The sequence below is a fragment of the Cynocephalus volans genome, chromosome 7, assembly GCF_027409185.1.
Source record: "Cynocephalus volans isolate mCynVol1 chromosome 7, mCynVol1.pri, whole genome shotgun sequence".
Taxonomy (NCBI): domain Eukaryota; kingdom Metazoa; phylum Chordata; class Mammalia; order Dermoptera; family Cynocephalidae; genus Cynocephalus; species Cynocephalus volans.
The window spans coordinates 18,155,337-18,178,261 of record NC_084466.1 but is presented as its reverse complement, the minus strand read 5'-3'; the positions used below and the strand labels follow the sequence as shown (position 1 = coordinate 18,178,261).

The 22,925-nt window shown below is 47.5% G+C and overlaps 1 protein-coding gene across 1 annotated transcript in view; it reads left to right on the top strand.

Annotated features, from left to right (window-relative positions):
- The window catches only part of GPC6 (glypican 6), a 1,160,507-nt gene that overhangs the window by 1,121,324 nt on the left and 16,258 nt on the right, over positions 1-22,925 (top strand). The window contains exon 7 of the mRNA XM_063102632.1: positions 14,895-15,031. Coding sequence (XP_062958702.1) covers positions 14,895-15,031 — 137 coding nt within the window. The remainder of the gene's footprint in view (positions 1-14,894; positions 15,032-22,925) is intronic.

Genomic DNA, 22,925 nt, shown 5'->3' with positions numbered 1-22,925 from the left:
GGTGTACCATGTGGGCAAAGTCTGCTTTAGGCTCACTGACAAACTGGATTCAGTAGAACCCTGCTGTCATCCCCAAAACTTATTTAGGAGTTTCCTGCAAGAAAACATGTTACCAGTGATTTCTCCACCAAGCATGACAGAACCTATCCAAACATTTCATATAGACAGGGACAATCTGAGGCATGAAGTGTAATACCCAGGAGTTCACAAACTCCAAATAAACAGAAACCTGATATTTTATTGAATGAAGTGCTAAAAGCCATTATCAGGAGATGTGAATTTGAGTCCAGGCTGCAACATAAATGGAGCAAGTAGGTTAAGCATGTTCTATGCATTTGGCTTCCTCATTGAGCCAAATGTTAAGGTGCTTGTAGGTGCAGATATTTGGCCGTGTCAACTGTGTGTGTTTGCAAGTGAGTGAGAGAAGTTGTGAACAGGTACACTCACAAACCTTGTTTGATTACTGATGGAGTATGCATGACTCGAATTCTGATGCAGGCGCACCCAAGGAATGGAATGATACAGCGCTATAAGAAAAGATTGCTCTTCTTTAGAGTAAAGATGGACAAGGTCACTATCTCCAAAACTGGACTGTGAAACTCTTAGACTGCAAAATGATTTTATGTATTGTGGATTTCCCTTAACTTGACCAAGTAAAGTGGCCTTGTCCATGAGATAAAAACCAGGCTGCCTTCATTTCTTTAAACAAGATTGTTTTCCAAAGCTAACAAATGACCTCAGCCTATAAAATATTCACGTTTTTTTCTAAGTATGTATTATTTAGTGTATAGCCCTTTAAATATTAATCACTTTTTTCCCTAAGATATGGTATATATTATTTACACCCAGTTATATTATGTTTTTATACAGGTGAACTAGGCTCATTGGAATCTTTCTAAAGTCATGAGCAAATAGGGCATCAGTCCAGATGCACACAACATGTAGCAAGTGAAGTGAATTCTGGTCTAGGTGTAGTTGAGGGAAGACAGCATGTGGCTTCTCACAGTTGCTGCCCAGGGAAAATCCAGAGGAAATAAAGGGTCCAGGGTAGATGGATTTGGGACCCTGGGTGGGTGGATAGACAGCCATGGGAAATACCTTTTGAAGGAGAAAGTCAAATATGCCCATCAAAGAATCCACATAGGAGACAAAAGTAATAATGGAATTCAAAAACTCCTCAAATCAGAATTCAATAGGTCACTTGCTTAGAAAGCCAAAGGGAACTTACCGGAAACAGTATATGTTCATAAGGATTGTAAAGGCAGTTTAAGATGGGATTCATTTCATTTTTAGTTAAATTCTCATGGTTTTTCCCTAAGCCAAGATTGCTTTTGAGGTCTCTGAGGCTCCGGCATCATACCTGTGTAAATTGCACCTGGAATGACATTTGAGATGGCTGGAGACGGGAATCCTAATTAGAGGATTGAAGGGATCGTCTGAGATCCCCTTCTTGCTCTGGGGGTAATCAGGTCAAGGAAAATTACCTTTTTTCTGAAGCCCTCACTGAATTTTCCCGACTCTCTAAAGGAAAGTTCAGAAGGCAGTAGCTGGCAGATAATCGATAATTGTTGAAATCTTACTTCCTTTTGCAGATAATCGCTAATGTCGTTCATGTATTTATTCATTCAACAAATATTTATTAAGCACCCAGTACACACAAAGTGCTGTTTACCAAGTCTCTGGCTGTGGGGCATATATTCCCAAGGAGTTAATAGAGTACAGCTGCTCCTTAGCAAAAGAAATAACTGAAGACCAAAGCAGTGTCTGAAAGCAATGGATTCTGCATGGTTAAAGTCATCCCATTTTTAGTGGTGAAATCTTGGATGGGCATGGTATATTTTTTATGTTTAATCCCTCTGAACAGAAATTTCTAATTATCCTGCTTCTTAATTGTTCCCATGACAGAGCTCAGCAGCCACAGAGCAACTGATATCAGCAAAGCCTTATTTGCTTAGGAGGAAATAAGCTGCTCCCCAGAAAGGAAATTTCAGACAAATTGATATCGTTCTCTCGTAGCCCTCTGCTTACCCATGATTATATTTGCTCCGAATCTGTTTTCTCCACTAGACAGTTGCAGCTACAAACCCTTCAAGGGCAGCCACTGTATGCGTAGTCATTTTTTGTATTCCCAGAATCTCACGCAAAACATGACTAATAAAAAGCACATAATAAATGTTTAATGAAGGAATACTAGCAACAAAAGACTTTTTTTAATTTAACCAATGTATTGGAACTTTTTCTAAATTGTGTTATACTTCCCTGTCTCATTAAACTGGTTTTACTGAATGTTATTGAATTTTTGCTTGCTAAGTCACTGGTTCAAAATATATTGTGTAAGTCCCTGAACCAGAGACTAGTGATCTCCAAATTTTTTCAGGATCATAGACACCCAGGGTACTTACAATTATTTATGCATAAATTCTATATAAGCACTACTGAACTAATATATTCTATACCTTATGAAATTTATGTAAAAGTAGGAACTTTGGAAGGTTGAGATGATAAACATAAAACAAGGAATTTTTATTATTTTTGCCTTGTAATATTGCAGATGTATCAAGCGTCAGAGAAATATTATGCCTGCCATTTTATTATTGTTCACTCGTCCTTGCATTGTTTGAAATGAAAGAAATCCAAAGTTCCTTTTCAAAAGTCATTTTCAGTCACTGTTCCATTGAATGAGTTAGTTAAAACTAAATAATCTAACCCCAAAATGCACTTAACCAGTACATCTGCTGTTTCATTATAGAAGCAGCAAATTAATGGGGGGCTGGGGACATACTGCCAATGTAGCCTCTCCCCACTGTGAGAGTCTAACTCCTTTCATAGGATAGTTAAGAAATAGCCATCACCACATAGAATGATGAGATGGCAATCTCTAGAGTAAATATTAGGAAAGCTTAATCCCTCTTGCATTTTTATATTTAAAAAATAGAAATAGAAGTTCTAATGTTTTCGTCCAGACTCACACTGAATCACTTGTATACCCCCAGAGATGCACACATACCCCCACCAACAACCCAACATTTTTCATTGAAGCTTTGAAGACCATGGCTATAAGCAATGACCCTGTTAAGCCTAGTCGCTAAGAGGAATGATTCCAAAATCTACATTTGAATCTGAATCTCATCTCCCGCACTTACTAGATGTGTGACAAGTTTCTTAGCTCTCTAAGCCCGTGTTTCCCAGTTGCACGAAGGGTATAATGATCATTTTCTAGCAGAGAGTTATGAAAATTGAAGGAGACCCTTCACTCACTGAAAGCTCAAAGGTGGCTCCCATTACTTTGAATCAATTACTGGCTCTAGGCTAAATCCAGCAAGGATCTTGAAAGCTATGTACCTTGACGACAGTCTTATTTTTTCCCCAAATTTTCATTATTTTAACCTTTTTCCAATAATACTAAAATGGTTGAAAAAATAGTAAAATTAACATTTATATATCCCTTGCACAGAAGTGATAATGGTTGATTTTTTTGCTATTTTTAAGTAAGTAAAAGACATAATGACACTTTATCCGTAAGTATCTCAGCATGAATCTCCTAAAAGCAAGGACTGTCTCCTATGCAACCACAGTATTATAATCACATGTAAGAAAGTTAACAGTAACTCAGTAATATCAACTACTATCTATTCTATAGTCAAAATTCCCCAATTATCTCAAAACTTTCTCTTATAGCTGGGTCCCTAACTCCAAATCCAGGATTAGTTAAAGTCTACACTTAGCATTCGGTTGTTATGTTTTTGGAGTTTCTTTTCATCTTGAAGTCTTCCTGCCTTTATCGATTGATTGATTGATTGATTGATTGATTGATTGATTGATTGATTGATTTACTTGCTGTCTTTTGAAGAGTTGATGCCAGTTGTCCTGTATAATATCTCATTTACTGGATGTGTCTGATCATTTATTTATGGTGTTATTTCCTGTAAATTGCAAGTTGTTAAGTTAAAAACTTGAGGTTCAGATTAGATATTTGGGACAAGATTACTCGAGTGAAGTTTTCGGATAAAAGTGCTTGGATGGTCCTTCTTTCTGCTCTTTGTTTTCGCTCATCTCTTTGTGTTTAGCAATCATTCCACCTCATCAACTTTCACCCTCTTGTGTCTAATCTTACAGTTGTGCAAGGGTAGGTATGAGTGGTCCTGCTATCTTCCTAAAGAGCCAAATATTTATGAACCATTTGACAGGCTTTACACTGACAGCATATGTCTCTACTGAAGCCAGAGCTGAAATTGTCAGAAATCAGAACAAACTCTTGATAAGTCCTAAAAGAAAGCTCGTGTTTTCCCTGTGAACCCCAACAGTATATATTTAGATCAGATGCCTGTGACATAACAGCAGTTGTTTAACTTTCAGAAACTATCAATGGAATAGATTTAGAAAAAAGAATTAATACTTAGGTATTACTAATATTACAATATTATTAACATAATATTAGGCCAATGGTAAATACCACTTGCAAGTATCAGTGAGAGTTAACTTGTCTTAGAATAGCTCTGTTGAGTAGCAGACAAAGGAAAGTGTTCTAAATTTTGTATTTAACCCCAGGTATTTGTTCCCATCGGGTTTGTGTTATTAATGAATTAGGGGTCACTGTTACTGTCAGTGATATGTTTGTACTAAGAGTACTTGTTAACATAAAGCTAAGCTCACAGCTCTGCACTTAAGTTTCCAGGAAAAAAACCAAAAACCTTTAGGTCTAGAGCTACAGCAAAGCAGTGACACATATTATTCAGAAATTTAGAAAAATAAATAAGTGAAAAAATATTTCTAAGAGGCATAAGAATTGAAAAGCTTTTCAAATACTGAAAAATAAACTGCAGTCATTCAGACATACGTTGGAATCAAAGGCATGTTCTTTTCCAGGGGCTAAGAGTGTCCATTTTTCCAACTGTTGGCCTCACCGTCACAGTCTGGAGGTGAATTGGCCAACGTTTCTGTGCAGAATGTTAAAATAGCATTTACATTTCTCACTGCTCCTTTGCTGTTATCTCCTTCAATTGCACAATGAAAATGCACAGCTACTGAAATGCCAGAGTGAACATGTCCTGATTATAAAACGTGCTGCGGTGAGCAATCAGAGAAGATTGTGAAGGGCTCCTTACTTAGCCAAACACAACTCCATAGTCTCCTCACACACTTTTGGGGATGAAGAACACACATGATTGTGATCCCATCTATTTAGTATTAGTAATATTGTCTATGACTTCCTAACAGAATGGGACAACTAATCCCATTATCCCACTCAACATTTGTTGAGCACCTACTGTGTGCTAAGACTTGTATGACTGACTCATCCTAGTTTACCAGGGGCTTTCCGGGTTTAGCACTGGTAATTCAGCATCCTGGAATCCCATAAGTTCCAGACAATCTGGGATGGTGAGTCACCAAACCCATACTAAGCACTGAAGATAAAAACAAATTACCACCCTCTCCTTGCCATCAAAAAGCACATAGTCTAAAAGAGAATGAGAAAAGTACGCCAATTATTAGAATTTGGATTGATCAGTACTTAAGAGTCACCAACAGGGCACTGTACAACTCAGAAAGTTTAACCTAAATCTAACCTGGGGACAAGAGAATGTGCCTTGAAGGAGATGATGCTTGAGTTTAATTTAAAGAGCAAGTCATTTACATCATTTACAGTTAAATTTTGCAAATATTTAAAGAGGAAATAGCTGTGGGACGTCCAGGAATTTTATTTTCTCTGAGTGTCAACATATGTATATCTGGTTTAGATTCCCACAGCATGAAAGTGGGGTTGTAGAATGAAATAAGCAGAAAAGAGAATGCTCATCCTTGCTGGGCTTTATTATGAGACAGAATGAACTTGACAGTATTTCAGTCCTGAGTATGGTGATTTTTTCTTGGACTAGACATGAACATGTACTGCTCAATTTTCCCCTCTGGGGTTTGTGTTGAGAAGGATGGAAATAAGTAGCTTAGGGGGGTGGCCCTTATTCAAAGTTAGGGACACCAAAGTGGATGCCATGCAGACAAATAATATATGAGATTTTTTTCTCACATTTTATTTTTCAAAAAATTCTAACTTATGAAAAATTGCATTTTTTGAAAAACTGTATACTCTCTATTTAAATTCAACAATGAACAAAAATTTGCCATATTCACTTTCTCCCTCTCTTTCTCTAAACGTGTAGGTGATTATTATTTATTATTATTGAACCATTATACAGTAAGTTGTGGAAATCCTACCCCTTTAATTCTAAATACTTCAGCTTGTATCTCCTAAGAACACGACATTCTCCTACATTGCCACGGTGTGATTTCATATTCAGGAAATTTAATGTGGACACAATACTATTATCTAATAGAAAGTCAGTATACAAATTTTGCCCACTATCTCAATAATGTCTTTTATGGCGATTATTTTTATGAACTAGCATTTAATCCAGAATTACGTGCTGAAAGACTCCCGCAGTGGGTAGTCAGTCAGTTCAGGGAGACCCTCCCAAGGAACAGCGAGACCACGGCTTCGGATGCAAAAACAAGAGGTTTATTGAACACACAGGTACCCGGGCGACTCAGTCTTTCGAAAGACTGGCGCGCCGAGTAGAGCTCCTGGGTCCTTTTTATAGCAAAAAGCGCGGGTACAGAAGCGAGAAGCAAGGTAATTGGTTAGTTTAAATCAAGCCAGGGGTGAACTTCGGTCAAGTGGGAGTCCTTGAAACAGCTGAGGGGCACTCTTGAAACTTTAACTGACTTGTCTATTTCTGGGAACTATCCGCCCTTTGCCTCGGGCCGGGGCCCAGGTGCATAACCACAGATATCCTGTTTGACTCTGTTCCCCTTGTTTCTTAACTTGACTTTTTGGCTGTATTTTCCCTATACCCTTGTAAAAAGCACTTCCTTCATTCCCCCATTTCTCTTGTGGATCGCTCTAATCTTAGAGCGGAATTAAAAGTTATCTTCGCCATTTAAGGTTTGGTATTTTTGCCTAAGGACCAGAATCTTAACTGCACTTACCCTATCATTGATGAATTGGACTAGTCTATTGATGACGTAGGGCCCAAGGGTGAACAACAGAAGGAGGAGTAATAGGGGCCCGGCGATGGTTGACAGTAGGGTGGTCAACCAAGGGGAGTTATTTGATCTGGTTATAAGCATTTTCATAGTTTGAGTCAGGAGGCCTGACTCTTTTAGAGGCCGGTGCATCAATTTCTGGAATATCCCAAGCCTCGAGACCCGCCGCCAGGGCACATATATCAGGGGTAAGGGAGGGCCACCAAGTCCAAAGGGGGTGGACTTCTGTCTTGAACCAGACAACCTTTCCAGTTTGGGACAGTACCTGCCAGGTGAGGGTGTTGGGCTGGTTAGGGTTATTACTTGGTAGGCTTGCTCCGCCGCCGCCGAATGCGCAACTTAAGAGGATTATCAGTCCTCTCCAGCTCCCAGGATTCATCTGGTACGGAGGGTGGCGCAGGCTTGAGGTGAGAAGCATGTACCCAGGCTGCAATGCCATCAACTTTTACTGCGGTCGGGGTGGTCAGCAATACCAGATACGGGCCTTTCCACCGAGGCTCAAGGTTGCTGGGTCGATGGCGTCTGACCAGCACTTGGTCTCCGACCTGGAACGGATGAGGGATGGCCACGGCACCTGGCTCGTATACCTCCTTGATCTGGTCCCAGATCTGGGTTTTTACAACTTCTAAAGCCTTTAAGTGAGTAAATAAGACAGGAAGAAAGTTATCATCGGGACCCAGTGTTCCTCCCAACTCAAGTATGGGGGGGGGTCCCCCGTGGAGGATTTCATAAGGGGTCAGACCAAGCTGGCCAGGGGTATTCCTGGCTCTGAACAGCGCTAAGGGAAGGAGGGCCACCCAGTCTTTTCCACCGGTCTCTAAGGCCAATTTAGTTAAGGTCTCTTTGATGGTTCTATTCATTCTCTCTACTTGACCTGAGCTCTGGGGCCTATACGCACAATGTAATTTCCAATTTATTCCCAGTTGTGTGGCCAGTCCCTGGCTTACCTGAGCAACAAAGGCTGGGCCATTATCTGACCCGATCACCTTAGGGATCCCGAAACGGGGCAGGATTTCTTCTAGTATCTTTTTACATACAGTCAGGGCCGTTTCAGTTTTGGTAGGGAAAGCTTCTACCCATCCAGAGAAAGTATCTACAAATACTAGCAGATACCTGTTCCCATACCGGCCAGGCTTTACCTCTGTAAAGTCTACTTCCCAGTATACGCCGGGTCGATCTCCCCGTTGTCTTTTTCCGGTCTCTCGGTAGGTGGTAGTCGCATTAGTCATGGCACAAGCCGGACACCGATTGGCGACTTCTTGAACGGTGGACCGGAGATTCGGGATGGAGAGGCTGGTGCGGCTCGTTAGTTGAAGGAGCTTTTCTGGTCCTAAGTGTGTTAGCTGATGTAACCGCTAAATGAATTCTTTTCCCTGGTCAGGAGTGAGCTCTCTTGGCTTGGTCCTAGCTTGAGCAGGCTCGATTGGCTCTTGAAGCTTTATAGTTTCTGCTAGCACCCTGACCGACAGGGCGGCTTGTTTTGCAGCCTCGTCGGCCCTCCGGTTCCCGGCCGCCACAGGGTTATTTCCTCTCTGGTGGCCCGGGCAGTGGATAATGGCGACCTGCTGTCCGTGTAGATGTTGATGTTTTTTCCTTCGGCTAGGCGTAATGCCTGCGTCAAGGCGATTAGCTCGGCCTTCTGGGCTGATGTCCCTTCTGGCAGGCTGCTTGCCCATACCGTCCGTTTGCCATCTACGATGGCGGCCCCTGCTCTCCGCTTACCTTCCACAATGAAGCTGCTACCGTCTGTATACCAGGCAGGCACTCCGGGCAATGGCTGGTCCTTCAGGTCCCGTCGAGTCCCAGCTTCTTCAGCAAGGATTTCTGAGCATTGGTGTACTGGGGTGGATTCTGACTCGACTGGTAGTAGGGTAGCTGGGTTCAGGACAGCAGGGGGCGCGAAAGATATCCTTTCGTTTAGCAGCAAACTCTGGTAATGAGTCATTCTGGCATTGGTCATCCACCGATTGGGGGGCTGTCGCACAATACTTTCGAGGCTGTGGGAAGCAATCACAGTCACATTTTGCCCCAAGGTTAACTTATCAGCGTCTTTGAGGAGGAGTGCCACTGCAGCAACCGCTTTTAGGCAGGTTGGCCACCCACTGGCCACTGGATCCAGTTTTTTTGATAGATAAGCTACTGGCCGTCGCCATGGTCCTAGGGTCTGAGTAAGCACTCCTCGGGCTACACCGGCTCTTTCATCTACGTATAGAGTAAATGGTTTGGTGAGGTCTGGGAGAGCCAAGGCGGGGGCAGACAGCAAGGCTTTTTTTATGTGGTCAAAAGCCTTTTGATGCTCCTCAGTCCAGGTAAAAGGAATGTTTTCCCTTGTCAGGGGGTACAAGGGTGCAGCCAGGGAAGCAAACCCAGGAATCCAGAGCCTGCAGAATCCGGCAGTACCCAGAAATTCGCGGACCTGCCTGGGGGTTGTGGGAGTAGGGATCTTCATAACTGTAGCTTTCCGGGCCGGGGTCAGCCATCTTTTTCCCTCCTTGAGCAGGTACCCCAAATAGGTGACCTCTTTCTGGCATAACTGGGCCTTTTTAGCTGATACCCGGTACCCCAACTTACTCAGTTCCTGCAAGAGCTTTTGTGTCCCTCTTTTGCAGCCTTCATATGTGGGAGCTGCCACTAGGAGGTCGTCCACATATTGGAGTAATATGACCTGGGGGTTGAGAGCCCTAAAAGGAGTTAAATCCCGGTGGAGGGCCTCGTCGAAGAGAGTGGGTGAGTTCTTGAACCCCTGTGGCAGCCGTGTCCAGGTCAGCTGACCAGCGTTACCTTTTTCTGGGTCTCTCCACTCGAACGCGAACAGTGGCTGGCTGTTGGGGTGTAGTTTGAGGCAAAAAAAAGGCATCCTTGAGATCCAAGACTGAGTACCAAGTGTGACTAGGCGGAAGGGAACTCAGGAGGCTGTATGGGTTTGGGACTGAGGGATGAATGTCTTGCACCCTTTTGTTAATTTCTCTCAAGTCTTGGACTGGCCGATAGTCATTGGTCCCTGGCTTTTTTACTGGTAGCAGAGGGGTGTTCCAGGGCGACTGGCAGGGCACTAAGACCCCTAGGTCTAAGAACCTTTGGATGTGGGGTCTGATGCCTTCCCGGGCTTCTTTAGTCATTGGATACTGTCGGACGGCCACCGGTGAGGCACCCGATTTCAGCTCTACTACTACTGGTGGGACGTTATTGGCCAGTCCCATACCTGTCTTTTCTGCCCATACGGTGGGAAAAAGTTGGAGCCAGGATGGGTCGATGGAGGGAGAGGCCGGCTTTTCATACAGCCGGTATTCTTCTTCTAGGTTTAGGACCAAGCACATGGTAGAGTGATCTCCCCATGTTACTTGTGGGCCCTCTGTAGAAAACTGGATTTGGGCCTTTAGTTTGGTCAGAATGTCCCGGCCCAACAGAGGAGCAGGGCACTCAGGTATGACCAAAAAGGAATGGGTCACTTGTTTATGTCCAACCTTTAAAAGTCTTTGTGTGGTCCAGGGGTAGACTTTGCTGCCGGTTGCTCCTACTACGACTGTCCGCCTGGACCCTACCTTCCCCATGGGTTGGGTCAACACCGAATGTTCAGCCCCGGTATCGACCAGAAACTCGATGGGGGTCCCCTCCACAGTCAGTGTTACCCTAGGTTCGGGGAGGGGGTCCGAACCCCGACTCCCCTAGTCATCTAGGGATAGAACCTTGGCTTCTCTGATGTTCTTTTTCCGGGGACATTCTCTTGCCCAGTGACCCTTCTCTTTACAGTACGCGCATTGGTCTTTGTCTAGAGGGGGTCTTCCATCCCTAGGTGTTTTCTTTGCCCGGTTGCTCAGGTTCCCTGTCTGCCTATCTCTAGACCCTCTTTCACCTACCACTGCGGCCAAAATCCTAGTCAAGTTTTTTTTCTTGGCGCCTATCGCGCCGTCTCTCTCTCTCTTCTGTCTCTCTTTTTTCTCTTTCTTGTTTTTCCTCTTCTGTCTCTCTCTTGTGGTACACCTTTTCTGCCTCTCTCACTAAATCTTGTAAGGAATAATCTTGGAGCCCCTCTAGCCTCTGCAACTTTTTCTTGATATCTGGGGCTGCCTGTCCGATGAAGGCCATTGCAACTGCCGCCTGCTGTCCCTCAGAAGAGGGGTCAAACGGAGTGTATCTCCTATATGCCTCCATCAGGCGTTCCAAGAAAACCGAGGGGGGTTCTACCGGTCCCTGCAAGACCTCTCTTACCTTAGCCAAATTGGTGGGGCGCCGGGCTGCCCCTTTGAGACCTGCCACTAGAGTCCGGCGGTAGACCAGAAGACGCTCCCTACCTTCGGCCGTGTTGTAATCCCATTGAGGTCGATTGAGGGGGAAGGCCTCATTAATGAGGTTCTCGAGTTGTGTAGGGGCCCCGTTGTCCCCGAGAACGTTCTTGCGGGCCTCCAGAAGAATCCTTTCTCGCTCTTCAGTGGTGAAGAGGATCTGGAGTAGCTGTTGGCAATCGTCCCAAGTGGGCTGGTGAGAGAACATAAGGGACTCAAGAAGTCCCGTGAGTCCTGCTGGTTTTTCAGAAAAAGACGGGTGGTTAGACTTCCAATTGTAAAGATCTGCTGAGGAAAAAGGCCAATACTGTAGAGGGACCAAGCCATTAGGCTCAGCTGGGGGCCCTATGGCTCGGAGGGGCAAAGCTACGGTGGAGTCAGGACCGGAGCCGTCTCTCGGACTGCGAGGTTGGCGGCTCCTAGTCCCCGCAGCCGGTCCCTCAGGGCTAGGATCACCGGGCGCTCGGCCTGGTGCCGATCTGTTTCCCTGAGGGGCCAGAGGGGGCAGCGGAGCCGCCGGGTAAGGTGGGGTTTCAGAGAGAGAAAATAGGTCATCTGGTGTCGGGAGGACGGGGGGTTGGGGAGGGGCGGAAGGCTTCCTTGTAGGTGGCCTTTGAGTATTTTCTGATCCCGAAACAACAGCGACTTTGCTGGAGGGTGGCACCCAGGGAGGGGGATTCTGGGCGAGGTCTTGCCATACCACGACACAGGCAACCTGGTCCGGGTGTCCTCCGGTCTCCTGAAAAACAATCTTTTTAACTGCAAAAATGACAGTAAGATCAAAGGTTCCCTCTGGCGGCCAACCTACGCCGAATGTGGGCCACTCAGACGAACAGAAAGTCTGCCATTTTCCTTTTTTGATCTCCATGGACAGATTGTGAGCCCTGGCTTTGACATCTTTCCAATGATCTAGAGTAAGGGAGAGGGGCGTAAGGGCACTTTGCCCCATCTCGAAAATTTCCAATAGGGGAACGACGACGCAAAGACCTATCACAACTAAGACAAAAAGAAACCAGAAACGGCGACGAGACCGAGTGCCGTAGAAATAGAAGAAAGAGTCCGATGGCAGAGCGCGCCTCCCGAGACGCGGTGAGACCAAAACACAATAATCCTCTGCCAAGGGGTCCACCAGGCGTCCCTGGTCCTCCCCTGATCCTGGGACGTCTCCCAGGATTGCCGGGTGGCGAGCCCCCGAACACGTCTGTTCGCTACCCGCACTTCGCTCCCAGAGCGACTAACCCGGAACAAACTGAAACCAAAATGCGCGCGCTCAGAAAAGACAGTCGAAATCACTGAGTCAGACACAGAGACGAGACACAGAAACGAGACACAGAACGACTGCTGGCCAGCTTACCTCCCGTTGGTGGGTCGGTGGTCCCTGGGTGGGGGTCTCCGATCCCGGACGAGCCCCCAAATGAAAGACTCCCGCAGTGGGTAGTCAGTCAGTTCAGGGAGACCCTCCCAAGGAACAGCGAGACCACGGCTTCGGATGCAAAAACAAGAGGTTTATTGAACACACAGGTACCCGGGCGACTCAGTCTTTCGAAAGACTGGCGCGCCGAGTAGAGCTCCTGGGTCCTTTTTATAGCAAAAAGCGCGGGTACAGAAGCGAGAAGCAAGGTAATTGGTTAGTTTAAATCAAGCCAGGGGTGAACTTCGGTCAAGTGGGAGTCCTTGAAACAGCTGAGGGGCACTCTTGAAACTTTAACTGACTTGTCTATTTCTGGGAACTATCCGCCCTTTGCCTCGGGCCGGGGCCCAGGTGCATAACCACAGATATCCTGTTTGACTCTGTTCCCCTTGTTTCTTAACTTGACTTTTTGGCTGTATTTTCCCTATACCCTTGTAAAAAGCACTTCCTTCAGTGCTGCATTTGGCTTTCACGTCTCTTATTCTTAATCTGGAAGAACTCTTCAGCCTTTTTTATTTCTTGTCTTTTATGACTGACATCCTTGAGGAGTACAGGCCAGCTGTTTTTAGACAGTCCCTCAGTTTGAATTTGTCTGATATGTCCTCCCGATTAGATTCAAGTTATGAATTTGTGGCTGCCTAAGGGATGTGTCCTTCCTGGCACACCACATCAGGAGGTTCACAATACCAATTTGTCCCGTGACTTTGATCACTTGGTTAAGGGGGAGGCCCACCAAGTTTCTGCACTGTAAAACTACCAGTTTTCCTTTGGTAATTAACAAGTAATCTGTGGGAGGTACTTTGGGATTCTGTAATACCCTGTTTGCCATCAAATGTTTACCCAGTGTTTTTTGCATCTGTATTTGTTTGTTAGGGCTGTGTAACAAAGTATCACAAACTGAGTGGCTTAGAACAACAGAAATGTAACATCTCACAGTTCTGATGGCTCCAAGTCTGAAATCCAGGTGTCAGCAGGGTTGGTTCCTCCCGAAGGCTGTGAGTGAAGGATCCATCCGGGCCTCCCTCCTTTGCTTGTAGATGGACATCTTCTTCATAGTACTCCTTCTATTCATAGTTCTGTGTCCACATTTCCTCTTTTTACAAGGGTACTTCAGAAAGTTCATGGAAAAAGAGAAAAGGTGATGTGAATCTTTCCATGGACTTTTTGCAGTACCCTCGTATCAGGACAGCAGTCATGTTGGATTAGGGCCTACTCCAATAACCTGTCACTTCCTTATCTCTGTGAAGGCCTAATCTTAAAATAAGGTCACTTTCTAAGGATCTGAGGGTTAAACATATGCATCTGGGGGGGAAACAATTCAACCCATAACAGATGAATTTCAACCATCCATGTACTCTCCCAGTGTTTACATAGATGGAATAGGTAATCGGGGCTGTGACTGCATGATCGTGCATGATCACGGATGTTCATTGTGGAGCCAAAGTGGTATTGAGTTCCTCTCTGTACCCTTTCCACATGTGAGAAGTCAGTGCTGAGCCTGAAAACACTAAGGATGCTGGTACTTCTGGCCATCTGTCCACAGGGTTGTAAATTTTACACTTACTGATATTTAGAATGACTTTTCTCTTTTGGTGCTAGAGATTTTTAAGCGGGTTTGGTTTACTGCTCACCCTCCAAGTGTGTGCTGTATGAGCCTGTCTATTATACTACAGCAGAGGTTACCAGCAGCTGAATTAGTGACCGTATTTATTTCTTGCAGAAACAAGTAATCCATTGGGAAAGTGTTTTATCTCTCGGTGCGTTATTTTGGTGCATTTATCTGACATCCAGGCAAATGAATTTTAGAGAATATACTTAGGGCGTTTGCAGTAGGGACTCTCAGCAGGAAAGGGACCCAAAGCCAGGAGAGATGCTTCATAAGTAGTTAACTCAAAGGATGGAAGGATGGAAAAGGTGGAAAACAAAAAGCCAATTACCTCAGAACCCTCTGCCAGAGTCCGAGGAGGATTGAGGCAAGAGGAAGAGAGGCTTTCCTGGGCAATAAACCCTGCAGGGCAGTGTCTCTCGGTTAAAACCAATAAAGAGTTGGTGCTCAACACATCACAGCTTCTGTAACCTTCACCTGCGTTACGTCCTTGTGTAGAAACGGGCAAAGCCCGAGGAGAGTATTCACTCGCTTTCCTTGCTTTCTCGATCAGGTCACAGACATAAAAGAGAAATTGAAGCTGTCTAAAAAGGTCTGGTCGGCACTACCCTACTCCATCTGCAAGGATGAGAGCATGACCGCGGGCACGTCCAACGAAGAGGAATGCTGGAACGGGCACAGCAAAGCCAGGTGAGGGTGACTTGAGGTTCTCACAGCACTGGCATCGCACATGCAGCCTGGGAAGACTCTCCTGGCACAAGGCTGCAGGCCTGTATATACAAAAAGCAACAGAGCGTGGAGGGACAAGTCGTCACTTAGCGACAGCTGCTGAGAGTGACAGGTTTGGTGGGTACCTGGGAGCACTTATTCTTAAGGTGCCATTAAGCATGGGATCCTTGTTCTGGATGCCTTGAAAGACTCCCAAAGTGGGTAGTCAGTCAGTTCAGGGAGACCCTCCCAAGGAACAGCGAGACCACGAAGACGGATGCAAACAGCAAGAGGTTTATTTGAACACACGGGTACCCGGGCGACACAGTCTTTTGGAAGACTGGCGCGCCGAGTGAAGCTCCTGGGTCCTTTTTATAGCAAAAAGCGCGGGTACAGAAGCGAGAAGCGAGTTTAATTGGTCAGTTCAAATAAGCGCGGGTACAGAAGCGAGAAGCGAGTTTAATTGGTCAGTTCAAATAAGGCCTGGGGTGAGCTTCGGTTATGTGGGAGTCCTTGAAACAGCTGAGGGGCACCCTGGAAACTGGTGGGAGTCCTTGAAACAGCTGAGGGGCACCCTGGAAACTGTTGGGAGTCCTTGAAACAGCTGAGGGGCACCCTGGAAACTGTTGGGAGTCCTTGAAACAGCTGAGGGGCACTCTTGAAACTTTAACTGACTTGTCTATTTCTGGGAACTATCCGCCCTTTGCCTCGGGCCGGGGCCCAGGTGCATAACCACAGATATCCTGTTCGTTATCTGGTCTCAACCTCAGGCTGTACTTTTCCTATGCTAGGGACTTTTAACCAGGGTAATGTTTTGTGCCTTGCAAAATGGCGTTACTACGGCTAGCTTAAAAAGTTCTTTCTTCATTCCCCCATTTCTTTTGTGGATAGCTCTAATCTTAGAGCGGAGTTAAAAGTTATTTTCATTATCTATAGTCTGATATTTTTGTCTAAGAACCAGGACTTTAATTGTACTTATTCTATCATTGATGAATTGGACTAACCTGTTGATGACACAGGGCCCCAGAATGAGCAACAGAAGAAGGAGTACTAGGGGCCCGGCGATGGTTGATAGTAGGGTAGTGAACCAAGGGGAGCTATTGAACCAACCTTCAAACCAGTTTTGATCTTTTTGGCGCTCTAACTGTCTTTTATCTAGTCTTTGTTTGAGTTTGGCCATGGTGTCTCGTATCACACCTGAATGGTCTACATAAAAACAGCACTCCTCTCTGAGGGCCGCGCAGAGGCCTCCCTCTCTTAAAAACAGTAAGTCAAGGCCTCGCCTATTTTGGAGTACTACCTCAGATAGAGAAGTCAATGAGTCCTCTAACTTGCTGACTGAATCCTGGAGGGCCCGGAGGTCAGTGTCCATGGCAGTCTGGAGCTCGGTTAGGCCCCGCTGGAGGTCTATAGGTCCTTTAATCAGAGCAGCCGAGCCGGTACCTATACCTGCCACAATTCCCAGTAGGACAGCTAGGGTAAGTGTGAGAGGTTCTCTCTTAAACCTGGGATGAGGGTTGTCATAGGCCTGCAACAAAGTTTCTTCAGGATGATAATAGATGCGAGGAATCAGCTGAACCTGGACACAGAAATCCTTAGACTGATTAAAAACTGAGAGGGAAACGCAAGGGGTGAGACCGGTGCTGCAAGCCCACCAGCTATGGTTGGAGGGGAGAAGGTACTGATGGTCCCCGGAGGAATTGATGGATAGGGTCTGGTTGCAAAGATGTTGATGGGTAGAAGGTATTGTTCCTATACATAACCCTTGTCCTGTGACCTCTGTGAGAGTAAGCTTTCCCTGGGTCCCCCAACGGCAACTCTCGGCGCTGGTATAATTGGCCTCTCCCAAAAAGGCTATTCCTTCATAGTAGGGGGGGCTTATGGCCAGACAGAGCCAGCAATGCTCTGTGGCGTTCGGGTTGGTGGCATTTAGAGCTAGGAAGGCCCCCTGTACAAGACCAAAGAGCCTGTCACCCGTGGTGGGGGGTAGAGTGCCTGGTGATAGGAGGCTCTGTGTAGCAGTGCTCCTTTGTGCCGCGGGGGGTTGCCTGCTAGTCATTGGGAACAGCTTGTTGCTAGGAGGTCCCTGTTCTGCAAGGACGGGGTCGGGGCCCACTGCCACAGTTGGCATATTGGTGATATCTAGGCGAATGGTGAACAGTACACCTGGATCGTTTCCCGTCAAATAGAACCTTAGTCCCCAGGTTCTTCCTTGTGCCCAATCTCTGGAATTTTTTCCTTTCTCTGTGAATTTTATTTTAAGGGGGTTACACCAGCCGGTGTTGTCACAGTTTTTACTGCTATCGTTACGTTCTACAGTTATGAGGTCCCATGAGGAACTAGGTCCCCAGTAGACTGTCCCCGTGGTTTCACAACCCCATTCTTTGCAATATAGGGATTCCAGCCCTCCGCACCTTCTAGCTTCTGAAAGGGTCCGGCCATCCCGGGGGCACACGTAGAAGGGGGAAGCGGCAAGCCTGTTTCTAGCTCGGGGATAGCTGCACCCTGGGACCCCCCAGGTGATCTGATTATAAGCTTTTGTGTAGTCTGAATCAGGGGGTCTGATCTGGGCCTAGCCCGATGCTATGTATCCCGGGATATCCCAGGTCTCAATACCCGCCGCCAGGGCACATACATCAGGTTTAAGATCGGGCCACCAAGTCCAAGGCGGCTGGGTAGCCTGTTTGGTCCAGACAACTTCTCCAGTTTGGGACAGTACCTTCCAGGTGAGGATCACAGGCCGGTGGGGGTTCTTACCCGGTGGACTCATTTTTCCGCCGCCGAATACGCAGCTTAAGAGGATGATCAGTCCTTTCCAGCTCCCAGGTCTCGTTTGGTGCCGGGGGTGGTGCAGGCTTGAGATGGGAAGCATGGACCCAGGCAGCGATGCCATCAACTTTTACTGCGGTCGGGGTGGTCAGCAATACCAGATACGGGCCTTTCCACCGAGGCTCAAGGTTGCTGGGTCGATGGCGTCTGACCAGCACTCGGTCTCCGACCTGGAACGGGTGGGGGACAGCTATGGTACCGGGCTGATATGTCTCTTTGATCTGGTCCCAAATCTGGGTCTTCACAACTTCTAGAGCCTTTAAGTGGGTAAATAAGACAGGGAGAAAATTATCATCGGGACCCAGTGTTTCTCCCAACTCAAGTATGGGGGGGGGTCCCCCGTAGAGGATTTCATAGGGAGTTAGACCGAACTGGCCAGGGGTATTCCTGGCTCTGAACAGCGCTAAGGGAAGGAGGGCCACCCAGTCTTTTCCACCGGTCTCTAAGGCCAATTTAGTTAAGGTCTCTTTGATGGTTCTATTCATTCTCTCTACTTGACCTGAGCTCTGGGGCCTATACGCACAATGTAATTTCCAATTTATCCCCAGTTGTGTGGCTAGTCCCTGGCTTACCTGAGCAACAAAGGCTGGGCCATTATCTGACCCGATCACCTTAGGGATCCCGAAACGGGGCAGGATTTCTTCTAGTATCTTTTTACATACAGTCAGGGCCGTTTCCGTTTTGGTAGGAAAAGCTTCTACCCATCCAGAGAAAGTATCTACAAATACTAGCAGATACTTGTTTCTATACCGGCCAGGCTTTACCTCTGTAAAGTCTACTTCCCAGTATACGCCGGGTCGATCTCCCCGTTGTCTTTTTCCGGTCTCTCGGTAGGTGGTAGCCGCATTAGTCATGGCGCAAGCTGGACACCGATTGGCGACTTCTTGAACAGTGGACCGGAGGTTCGGGATGGAGAGGCTGGTGCGGCTTGCCAGTTGAAGGAGCTTTTCTGGTCCTAAGTGTGTTAGCTGATGTAACCGCTGAATGAATTCTTTTCCCTGGTCAGGAGTGAGCTCTCTTGGCTTGGTCCTAGCTTGAGCAGGCTCGATTGGCTCTTGAAGCTTTGTAGTTTTTGTTAGCACCTTGACCGACAGGGCGGCTTGTTTTGCAGCCTCGTCGGCCCTCCGGTTCCCGGCCGCCACAGGGTTATTTCCTCTCTGGTGGCCTGGGCAGTGGATAATGGCGACCTGCTTAGGGAGGTAAATGGCCTCTAGCAGAGCCAGAATTTCTTGTTTATTTTTAATGTCTTTTCCAGCAGAAGTGAGCAGTCCCCTCTGTTTATATATTGCCCCATGAATGTGAGCAGTGGCAAAAGCATACCTGCTGTCCGTGTAGATGTTGATGTTTTTTCCTTCGGCTAGGCGTAATGCCTGCGTCAAGGCTATTAGCTCGGCCTTCTGGGCTGATGTCCCTTCTGGCAGGCTGCTTGCCCATACCGTCCGTTTGCCATCTACGATGGCGGCCCCTGCTTTCTTCTTACCTTCCGCAATGAAGCTGCTACCGTCTGTATACCAGGCAGGCACTCCGGGCAATGGCTGGTCCTTCAGGTCCCGTCGAGTCCCAGCTTCTTCAGCAAGGATTTCTGAGCATTGGTGTACTGGGGTGGATTCTGACTCGACTGGTAGTAGGGTAGCTGGGTTCAGGACAGCAGGGGGCGCGAAAGATATTCTTTCGTTTAGCAGCAAACTCTGGTAATGAGTCATTCTGGCATTGGTCATCCACCGATTGGGGGGCTGCCGCACGATACTTTCGAGGCTGTGGGAAGCAATCACAGTCACATTTTGCCCCAAGGTTAACTTATCAGCGTCTTTGAGGAGGAGTGCCACTGCAGCAACCGCTTTTAGGCAGGTTGGCCACCCACTGGCCACTGGATCCAGTTTTTTTGATAGATAAGCTACTGGCCGTCGCCATGGTCCTAGGGTCTGAGTAAGCACTCCTCGGGCTACACCGGCTCTTTCATCTACGTACAGAGTAAATGATTTGGTGAGGTCTGGGAGAGCCAAGGCGGGGGCAGACAGCAAGGCTTTTTTTATGTGGTCAAAAGCCTTTTGATGCTCCTCAGTCCAGGTAAAAGGAATGTTTTCCCTTGTCAGGGGGTACAAGGGTGCAGCCAGGGAAGCAAACCCAGGAATCCAGAGCCTGCAGAATCCGGCAGTACCCAGAAATTCGCGGACCTGCCTGGGGGTTGTGGGAGTAGGGATCTTCATAACTGTAGCTTTCCGGGCCGGGGTCAGCCATCTTTTTCCCCCTTTGAGCAGGTACCCCAAATAGGTGACCTCTTTCTGGCATAACTGGGCCTTTTTAGCTGATACCCGGTACCCCAACTTACTCAGTTCCTGCAAGAGCTTTTGTGTCCCTCTTTTGCAGCCTTCATATGTGGGAGCTGCCACTAGGAGGTCGTCCACATATTGGAGTAATATGACCTGGGGGTTGAGAGCCCTAAAAGGAGCTAAATCTCGGTGGAGGGCCTCGTCGAAGAGAGTGGGAGAATTTTTGAACCCCTGTGGCAGCCGTGTCCAGGTCAGCTGACCTGTGTTACCTTTTTCTGGGTCTCTCCACTCGAACGCGAACAGTGGCTGGCTGTTGGGGTGTAGTCTGAGGCAAAAAAAGGCATCCTTGAGATCCAGGACTGAGTACCAAGTGTGACTAGGCGGAAGGGAACTCAGGAGGCTGTATGGATTTGGGACCGTGGGATGAATGTCTTGCACCCTTTTGTTAATTTCTCTCAAGTCTTGGACTGGCCGATAGTCATTGGTCCCTGGCTTTTTTACTGGTAGCAGAGGGGTGTTCCAGGGCGATTGGCAGGGCACTAAGACCCCTAGGTCTAAGAACCTTTGGATGTGGGGTCTGATGCCTTCCCGGGCTTCTTTAGTCATTGGATACTGTCGGACGGCCACCGGTGAGGCACCTGATTTCAGCTCTACTACTACTGGTGGGACGTTATTGGCCAGTCCCATACCTGTCTTTTCTGCCCATACGGTGGGAAAAAGTTGGAGCCAGGATGGGTCGATGGAGGGAGAGGCCGGCTTTTCATACAGCCGGTATTCTTCTTCTAGGTTTAGGACCAGGCACATGGTAGAGTGATCTCCCCATGTTACTTGTGGGCCCTCTGTGGAAAACTGGATTTGAGCCTTTAGTTTGGTCAGGATGTCCCGGCCCAACAGAGGAGCAGGGCACTCAGGTATGACCAAAAAGGAATGGGTCACTTGCCTATGTCCGACCCTTAAAAGTCTCTGAGTGGTCCAGGGGTAGACTTTGCTGCCGGTCGCTCCTACTACGACTGTCCGCCTGGACCCTACCTTCCCCATGGGTTGGGTCAGCACCGAATGTTCAGCCCCGGTATCGACCAGAAACTCGATGGGGGTCCCCTCCACTGTCAATGTTACCCTAGGTTCGGGGAGGGGGTCCGAACCCCGACTCCCCTAGTCATCTAGGGATAGAACCTTGGCTTCTCTGATGTTCTTTTTCCGGGGACATTCTCTTGCCCAGTGACCCTTCTCTTTACAGTACGCGCATTGGTCTTTGTCTAGAGGGGGTCTTCCATCCCTAGGTGTTTTCTTTGCCCGGTTGCTCAGGTTCCCTGTCTGCCTATCTCTAGACCCTCTTTCACCTACCACTGCGGCCAAAATCCTAGTTAAATTTTTTTTTTTTTTGGCGTTTATCACGCCGCCTCTCTCTCTCTTCTGTCTCTTTTTTTTCTCTTTCCTGTCTTTCTTCTTCTGTTTCTCTCTTGTGGTACACCTTTTCTGCCTCCTTTACTAAGTCTTGTAAGGAAAGGTCTTGGAGCCCCTCTAGTCTTTGTAACCTTTTTTTAATGTCTGGGGCTGACTGGCCGATGAAGGCCATTGTGACCGCAGCCTGCTGCCCCTCAGAAGAGGGTTCAAACGGAGTGTACCTTCTATAGGCCTCCATTAGGTGTTCTAAGAAAACCGAAGGGGGTTCTGCCGGTCCCTGCAAGACCTCTCTTACCTTGGCCAAATTGGTGGGGCGCCGGGCTGCCCCTTTGAGACCTGCCACTAGAGTCCGGCGGTAGACCAGAAGACGCTCCCTACCTTCGGCCGTGTTGTAATCCCATTGAGGTCGATTGAGGGGGAAAGCCTCATTAATGAGGTTCTCGAGTTGTGTAGGGGCCCCGTTATCCCCGAGAACGTTCTTGCGGGCCTCCAGAAGAATCCTTTCTCGCTCTTCAGTGGTGAAGAGGATCTGGAGTAGCTGTTGGCAATCGTCCCAAGTGGGCTGGTGAGAGAACATAAGGGACTCAAGAAGTCCCGTGAGACCTGCTGGTTTTTCAGAAAAAGAAGGATGGTTAGACTTCCAATTGTAAAGATCTGCTGAGGAAAAAGGCCAATACTGCAAAGGGACCAAGCCATTTGGCTCAGCTGGGGGCCCTATGGCTCGGAGGGGCAAAGCTACGGTGGAGTCAGGACCGGAGCCGTCTCTCGGACTGCGAGGTTGGCGGCTCCTAGTCCCCGCAGCCGGTCCCTCAGGGCTAGGATCACCGGGCGCTCGGCCTGGTGCCGATCTGTTTCCCTGAGGGGCCAGAGGGGGCAGCGGAGCCGCCGGGTAAGGTGGGGGTTCAGAGAGAGAAAATAGGTCATCTGGTGTCGGGAGGACGGGGGGTTGGGGAGGGGCGGAAGGCTTCCTTGTAGGTGGCCTTTGAGTATTTTCTGATCCCGAAACAACAGCGACTTTGCTGGAGGGTGGCACCCAGGGAGGGGGATTCTGGGCGAGGTCTTGCCATACCACGACATAGGCAACCTGGTCCGGGTGTCCTCCGGTCTCCTGAAAAACAATCTTTTTAACTGCAAAAATGACAGAAAGGTCAAAGGTTCCCTCTGGCGGCCAACCTACGCCGAATGTGGGCCACTCAGACGAACAGAAAGTCTGCCATTTTCCTTTTTTGATCTCCATGGACAGATTGTGAGCCCTGGCTTTGACATCTTTCCAATGATCTAGAGTAAGGGAGAGAGGCGTAAGGGCACCTTGCCCCATCTCGAAAATTTCCAATAGGGGAACGACGACGCAAAGACCTATCACAACTAAGACA